Source organism: Varanus komodoensis, unplaced genomic scaffold (genome assembly GCF_004798865.1).
Source record: "Varanus komodoensis strain SLA01 unplaced genomic scaffold, ASM479886v1 scaffold118, whole genome shotgun sequence".
NCBI lineage: Eukaryota > Metazoa > Chordata > Lepidosauria > Squamata > Varanidae > Varanus > Varanus komodoensis.
The window spans coordinates 248,030-255,862 of NW_025335339.1; the positions used below are offsets into that span (position 1 = coordinate 248,030).

Sequence of the window (7,833 nt, forward strand, 5' to 3'; positions counted from 1 at the left end):
ACCAGACAGATTTGACTCGAGGCCGTGGATACCCCAAATGATGGTCGGATCGCTGTGCTGCTGCTTCCAAAGCTGCCGGCACCTCAAGGAGCCACTGGCCACCTCGGAGGCCGTGATCTGGCAGCTTTCACCAGGCCAGATGAGCAAGCGAGGAGCGGGAGCGGAGGGAGTGGGCCTCGGCCCTGCGAGCGGTTTGCCCATGCCCTCGGGCTGCCCAAGCTGAAAGGCGTCCCTGGCGTGCCCCAGCCCTGTCCCCCTTGTGTTTTTTCAGAACATTTGGCCATGAGGTGTCAGCCTGTCCTCTAGCAACACCCTTCCTGAGTTGACTGGAACAGCAGACCAGAAGGAGAAGACGCGGCCGGCTTCCATGACACCCGCCCAGCTATGAGTGGTGGGCCAACAGGCGACAGGAGGACGATGGCAGCAGGTGGGCTGGACAGGTTTCTGGAAGCGCCCTCCCTTCTCCTGCAAAGGGGCCACTGTAGCCCACCGTGACGTCTCTGACGCTTTGGCACACTCGGCTACACAAGCAAACACCAGTCTCTCCACATTTGCCACTGCAGTGGCATCTTTGGATGTACTCGCATTGGTGAAGAAAGCTGTGGTCAGTGAGCTCTTGGCTGGTGGCCATGCACACGTGCTTTCCGGAGTACAAATGCCCATCCAACACCAAGTGAGAGTTCTGTGAACAATCCCTGGAAGCAGAGTTGAGTTGCATTGCTTCCCTGCCAGCAAACGGGAATGATGTACACATCCCCTTGCTTGGAAAAGGTGTCCTTTTCCATGGCTGCCCTGAGGAGGTTTTTTCTCTGACAATGTTCCCCAGATATCTAAAGCTCTTTTTTGCCTGACAGGCTTTTGATTTGTTTGATAAATGAGGTGGCACTTTGTACTTCTGGTAGCGAAGGGGTTGTTTGCTTATCGGGTGCATTGGCTGCCTCTGCATTGTCTGGTTGTGATGTACATTCAATATACGTTTTGTGAAAGCACAGCAAGCAGCCATGGGTGATTTTTCTTAAGCAGAAATGGGGGATGGAAATGTTTCTAAAAGCTGATTAAATTATCTTTGGGGAGAAGCAGACACATAAGCCAGGAACTCATCGGCGTGATGCTTTGCTCAGCGGAAGGGCCGGGCCAGGGCCTCGCTCACCTTCCAGGCACTGGCTCCTCTGCACAGTGCACCTCCGGAGCTCCGTGGTGGCAGGACACAGCGACGTCTCCCCTGCAGGCAGCTGCAGGACCCGCCGGGCACGCTCTTCGCTGCCCCTCCGGAAGCCGCACAGCCGCCGCCTCTTCAGGCAGGGCCCCCATGGGCCCCACTCACTCATTTCACAGTGTGCTGTCAAAAGAAGAGCACAAGTGAGGCGCCTCTATCTCACTGGCTGCTCACTTCTGCCTGCCGTGTTTCGGAACATTTAATGGATAATGAGCTCTCCCACAGCCTCGTCCTTCAGTGAACACATTTGGAGCTTTCTGAAAAGCGGCGAGCATGCTCTCCACAGTTTGGTGAAATTCCTGATTCTAACAGATACTGGTATTAATTGCATTACATTTATATCCTGCTGTCCGTCCTCTTGCAAAGAACTTGAGGTAGCCTACAAGGTTCCCTGGCTCAGCATTTATCTTCACGACAGCCCTGTGACAACCCTGCGACAGCCCAAAGTCACTCAGAGAGCCCCAGGCTGAGCAGGGACCAGAACCCAAGAGTGCCCAGATCCCCTGCCCAGCACTCACCCCACCACCCTGCCCCTCATCACATCCATCGGACTGTCCAGAGCTTTTGACACGTCCATTTCCCTGTCATCTCATGAGGAGTTCATGTTCCTATACTGCTCAAAAGCCAGAGATCGCCATGTGGCTTACAAAAGGTCAGCACAATATGCATTATAAAACATAATAAAAGCCACAAAGCAACTTTTAAAGGCTCAACAGTAAAAACCTCTGGATGAGTTAAAAGGCTGCCCTGCCCTGCCCTGCCCTGCCAAATGCCTGGCAGAGGGTGGAGCAGAGACTGAACCTGGCATCAAAGGACAGCAGGAGTGCCACCAGGGAGACCTCGACAGGAGAACTCCCAGAGTCAGGGAGCCCCACTGAGAAGGCTGCTCCCTCATTGCTCTCCTCCGAGATGCCCTCGCAGGGGAACCCAGGGAGGCTTCCGGACTATTATTGTAGTGTATGAGCAGCTTCTGTTGCCAAATTTCGGCTTAAATTGAAGAAAGTAGGGAAAAGCCAGGCAGGCATGATCTTGGCTCTGAGCCAGCCACATAAAAAAATCCCCAGCACTTTGGACTGGGCTCCAAAACATGCAGGCAGTTGACGCAAGTGGGCCAGGACTGATGTTACATGTTCAAACCTGGGCCCCAGAATCGTTCTGGGTGCTGCATTTGGCATAAACTGCAGCTGCTGGACTGTCTTCAAGGGCAGACCCATACAGAGCACAGAGCAGTATTCTCACTTGGAAGTGATTACATGCAGACTACTGAGCCAGTTTATCCCTGTCCTTCATGGGAAGTGAAACCTCATCCAGAACAGGATGAGCACCTCCACCTACCAGCAGCACCTTCCTCTTCTCTGGAATGACATGCATTAAGAATTCACATGTGTCTGACCTGGGGCCAGGTGCTAGAGCCAGAGGGGGAGACACCCGCCTGCTGCAACGGATGGAACTGAAGCGCTTTCCTGTTGCCCGTGCGCCTGGTAAAAGGAGTCCAGGAAGTCTTACGGGAAAGCTACAGCAGCCCCCTGTGCTGGGGAGCACGAGAAAAGCATCCTATCGTGGGCCCAGGCTTCCCTGGCCAAGCAGACCAGAGCTGCCGACGAGGGCACACGCACGCGCCACGGGCCACCTCCCGCCGGTACTCACCAGGGCTGCTGCACTCCATTGTGCTGTTGGCAGCTGAGAAGCCCTCGGGGCAGGTGGCATAGCACCGTCCTTTGTGCAAGTACAGGCCTTCCTTACACTTCGTGCAAAAGTTTCGGCTGAAACAGTCCTCACAGTTGTCAATTTTGCATTCTGTGTCCATTGGGAGAGAAATTAAAATAAGCAGCTCGAACTGCCCCTTTCAAGGCATTTTTTCCTGCCAGTCTCTAACCCTGCTTCCCAGCTGCTGGATGACTCAGAGGACCCCACAAAAGCCTTGCATTAATTATTTTGGTGGAGAGGAAAATACAACCCAAACAGGGTTGGCACATCATCTGCCACAGCAACACAAACGTCTAGAGGACCGTGTTTGGCCAGTCGGGGGGACCGTGGGGTGGCAGACAAAGTGCCCCTTTCTAGCTTGTTCAGGAGGAGGCGTGTCCGCGCGCTCTTTGCCCTCTGCTTGCGCCTGCCCTGGTTCCTCTCTCGGCCTGCATGGAATCTGAACCACTGGTGGTCGCAACCATGTGAAACTCCTGGGAAAGGAGCTTCCTCAGCTCTGCACGGCCAGCCCAGGATCCAGTGGGCACCTTTCTTATTTTCGCGTTGGCCTATTCACTTGGAAGCTTATAAACTGCCCCTTTTAAAAAGCAGTGTTTTTACCCTGGAATCCTGGTCTTGCTATGATGATGGGGCATTTTTTTCTGCCTGTTTTACAGAAAAGCCTGTTGGAAGGAACTCGGGAATTTTTTTGATATTTTTCATTCCAAATGAGCTACAACATCCATCTTTTATGTAAGTTAAAAGTAACTGAAGTTTAGATAGCTAACACCTGCATAAATGTCAATTGTCCAAAAACCAGAAATTGTGCAGAGAATATAATTAATGTAATATAATATAATATGCAGATATTAAAGGTGCTTCCAAATGGAGGACTTCTTGTGCTATCCATCAGAAAGGCTTGTTCAACAATTCTGTCTTGCTGTTGTCTTTGTGGTAGGAAAATAGTTGGAAGAAGTGTTGGGAAAACACAGGACCGCTAGAGATGGAAGCCAATGACCTGTGGTCCCTTCTTAGAATTTAGTGTTTGCAGCATGCCTGGAGCACAAAAAAAGACTGGGCCTGGAATGCTGATCAGAATGCGGGACTGGCGGCTGCAAACCCAGGGCTCTGGAGCTTCTCCTCCTTCCCCACACCCCAGAAACTCACTCATGCACTTGTTCATGTCTGGATTGCGCACGTCAAAGTAGCCCAGTGGACAGGAAGGTAGGCAGATGCCGATCTGGCGGATGTCGCTCCGCTCCAGTAAGATGAAGAGTTTGGGGGAGCACCTGAGGCACCCGTTGAACTCGGAGCACAGGTCACACCCCTTTGCACAGCCCCGGCTCTTCTCCGTGCTGACTGGAAGAGGCAGAGAGAAAGGCACACGACAGAGCGGGCCCCTGTCAACTTGCAGATATGACAAGCAGCCCCGGGTTGCATGTCTAGGAAATGAAATGCCCCTCTCCGTGGCTGGTGGGTTTCCAGAAGAAACCAGTTTTAAAGTGCTTTCCCTCTTTAGAGACTGGCCCTTTTTATTTGTTGAAGAGAATCAGTGAATTCAGATCTGTGGAGAGAGCCTAACCACAGATGCTGCTCTCCATGTTTCCTTTGGTCGCCTGCAGCTGGAAGGCTGCTTTGAGCTCACATGCTGGAGCAGATTCCATGGAGCAGCGTTCCTTGTAGACCTGCCACTCTGGCAGAATCTTCAGAGTGCAAGCCGCCAGTGGCCCGAGGCATTATTAGAGATGAATTTCTGCATTCCATGCTGTGGCAGCATGCAGGGAACAAGGCTGTGATTTCTGGAAGAGAGGGCAAAATACCTCGCATTCAAGGGATGCCGTTCCTAGCTGAGCTCTGCCCTTTGAGCAAGGTTGGCTGACTGCTGTCAGGATGCCATGCAACCCTGGAATTGAGGAACCTCAGGCTGCCATGTGCCATAATCTGAGGATGGTTTGCTTCAGATTCTGGAACAGTTATTTCAGCCCAAGCTAGTGGCTAGCCATGCAGGGTGGGTAGCTTTTCACCCTCCCCTTAGCAACAATATGCAGCTTGACATAGGATCCCACCCTCCAACAGCCTGGAGGGAAGCCTGAGATGGACTAGGGCTGGAATGCAGCACTTTCACCCACAGCTGTGGCCATGAGTAATACAGGATTTTGACTGCACATGGAAGGCAAGCCATGGTCAGAAGCAAAGCACTGCGAGGAGCTTTGTTGGGACTCTCTGGAACTGCCCTTTTCCCGCAGGTCTCTAAGCACTGGGTGTCTGGAAGATGTGAGGTATTGCCCTTGCAAAACCCAAGAGGAAAAGCGAAGACGAAGCAGTGGCTTCCTCTCTCCCCACTCTGCTCTACTAAGCCTCCAGGCGGGCTTCCCTCTCCAAAATCTTTTTGTTGGAAGCACAAGACGTGGCACAAGCCCAGATCTGGGGACAGGCTCACTTCTGGGCCCTTAAACTGGGCCAACAAAAACATCCACTCTTAGGTCTGTGCTGCTTTCTGGTATCAATTATCATGGACAACTCAGCCTGATTTTTAAACAAATTGTCACAGGTTATTTATGCCAGTTAATTGTGCAAGCATCAACTTTTGTTTATAGCAAGACTCCATCTTTTTTCTTTTTTACTTCACTTTAAACACATTATTTCTTCATTCTCCAAAGCAAGTGCTTCAGCATTCCTGTGAATCCAAAGCCCTGGTTTCTTAGAGGCAGAACAAGGGTGCTTGGATAAGGAGCGCATGTATGAAATTAGAAACATAGAAACAGAGCGAGTCAGAAGGGGCCTCCCGGGCCATCTAGTCTGACCTCCGGCACCAGCCGGCTCCACTCAGGACATGCCCACCATGTGGACGTCCAGCCTATCCTTGAACACCCGCACCGATGGGGCCTCAACCACCTCCATGGAAGCCCATTCCACAGCCTCGGGGTCCCGACTGTCAGGAGGTGCTTCCTGGCATCCAAATGGATAGGCTGTTTGGATCCCCTTTTTCAAAAACAGCCCAGCCTTGACAGCTGCCAAGGGCAAAGGGGAGCAAAGCGTGGGTGGGGCAGGCAGCATTTTCCCTCCTTTTGAGCACTTAGGAAGGGCAGAGAAGTTGCGCTCGGACAACTCAGCTGCCCACCATGGCCAGTCACCCGCGACAGGTCCTGTGTGCAAACCGGGGACAAGCAGGCCTCCTTGCTCCCCTTCCACACTCACTTGGTTTCGCAGGCTCTGTTTTATTTTTTACTGCTCTGCAGATGGTCTGTTTTGTGCAGGACGGCACATCTAGCTGGGTTTTCTTTTCCCTCGCACCAAGCCAGACTGACTAGAAGATTCCACTCCCCTTGCAGCAGCGCATGCATAACATTGTGGGGGGGAGGGGGTTAAAGGGGGTGGAGGGCAATCACATTTCGCATGGCTATTTGGAGGCTTTTCCCTCTGCCCATGGAAGTGCCCATCCAGTTATTTTCGAAATGCCGCCTTGTCCTCCCACCCCCACCGTCACCCCCACTTCGCATTCCTCTTTGGGAAATGCACAGGTGGCGTCACAAAGCCGAGGCAGCACTCGTGCCGCCCTCAGGCCATGTGAGGAATGCAGTGCTGCCCTCAGAAACTTCCCTCTTGGTCTCAGCGAGTTTGTGAGCTCTGAGCAAGCTGCAAACAAGCCCTGGATGAGTCGTTGTATCGCTTTTATTGTGGGAAGGGGAGGCACGGTTTGCTCTTGTCCACCCCACCTAGAGGGCCGGCGTGTTCTTGTTACCCACAGGTCTGCAGGTGCCTGAAAATGCAATGCAAGAATTGCACGAGCCAGGCTGGCTTCCCGGCCACGCTTGCCCTCATACGTACTTCGTCTGTGCCGCTTGCCCTTCAGTGCCTTGGTGCTGTTGCTGCTGCTTGAGAGATCCACCAAGCTTAGGGAAAGCACCACCACACACAGTCCAAGCTGCATAGTAACTTCCCTTCGGCACAGCCCTGAAGGCAGAGGGACTGGCGGCGGGCTCTGGTCCTCAAACGGATGATGGCGTAGGACTCCTCTTCCTAGGAGGTCTGGGGCTTGATCAGAACCATGAGTCTGTACACGATGCCTGGTAAGAGACCATCTTCACAAACCAAGATCATGGCCACAAACCATTAGGTTGCGGATAGCGTGCTTCTGTTTTCAGTCCCATAAGGAGTGTGAGATGCTGCAGGTAATGGTCCCATCTGGGGGGGCCACACAGAGCGATTACAGAGCTGCTTGAAGCCCTTCTGCTTGTACCAAGAAACTGGAAGAGAAAAAGCCAGCTGGTTAACTGTGCTTCAGCTCTGACCGCCCCTCCTTCCCGCTCAACTCTTTTACTACTGGGCGACCTCCTGTTAGCACCTGCTTGCTTTTCTTAAAGCCAGCGAGGTTGTCCGGGTCAGTCTCCAAGGCTGATGGCCGTACCACCTCCTCTGATGACAGCCGCAGTGACCCCTGCACTCTGTCACTTGCATGCTACACACCAGGGAGGCAAGCAGGCGGAGGGGCTGGCGGCAGGGCGAGTGCGGGTGTTCCGCAGAGGGCGAGCGGCTCTCCCATCCGGGTGCGTGGAGCTCCTTGCCAGACCGCTGCTGTCTCATAGTGGCAAGCAGCCTGGGAAAGGAACGGCAGGGCCCTGGTTTTCAGCCAGGCACTGCTCCAAGCCCCCAGCAGGCAGGAGGTCGGCACAGTGATGAGCCCAACCCCTGCTGGAGTCCAGAGCACCAACGCGAGGGCCTGCAGGCAGGCTGGTAGCGGTGTGCAAAACAGCAGCCCAAGAAGCCAAGGCCACGCAGGTGGTGGCAGAGACCAAACGACGGCGGTTGACCCTGGAGTCATACAGATGGCGTGGAACCTTCTCTTGGCACTTGTGCTGTCGCTCCCCAGGCAGCTGCCAGATAGGCCTGGTGTCAAGCATGTGTTTGCACTTAGAGCGACACTGTATCAT

The 7,833-nt window shown here is 53.4% G+C and overlaps 1 protein-coding gene across 1 annotated transcript in view; it reads right to left on the reverse strand.

Moving 5' to 3' along the window:
• The window catches only part of RSPO1 (R-spondin 1), a 28,952-nt gene extending 22,119 nt beyond the window's left edge, over positions 1–6,833 (reverse strand). Inside the window, exons 1-4 of the mRNA XM_044421325.1 lie at positions 6,731–6,833; positions 4,070–4,261; positions 2,864–3,013; positions 1,151–1,339 (exon numbers count right to left, since the gene is read on the reverse strand). Of these exons, the coding sequence (XP_044277260.1) occupies positions 1,151–1,339; positions 2,864–3,013; positions 4,070–4,261; positions 6,731–6,833 (634 nt within the window). The remainder of the gene's footprint in view (positions 1–1,150; positions 1,340–2,863; positions 3,014–4,069; positions 4,262–6,730) is intronic.
• Positions 6,834–7,833: the final 1,000 nt, after the last annotated feature.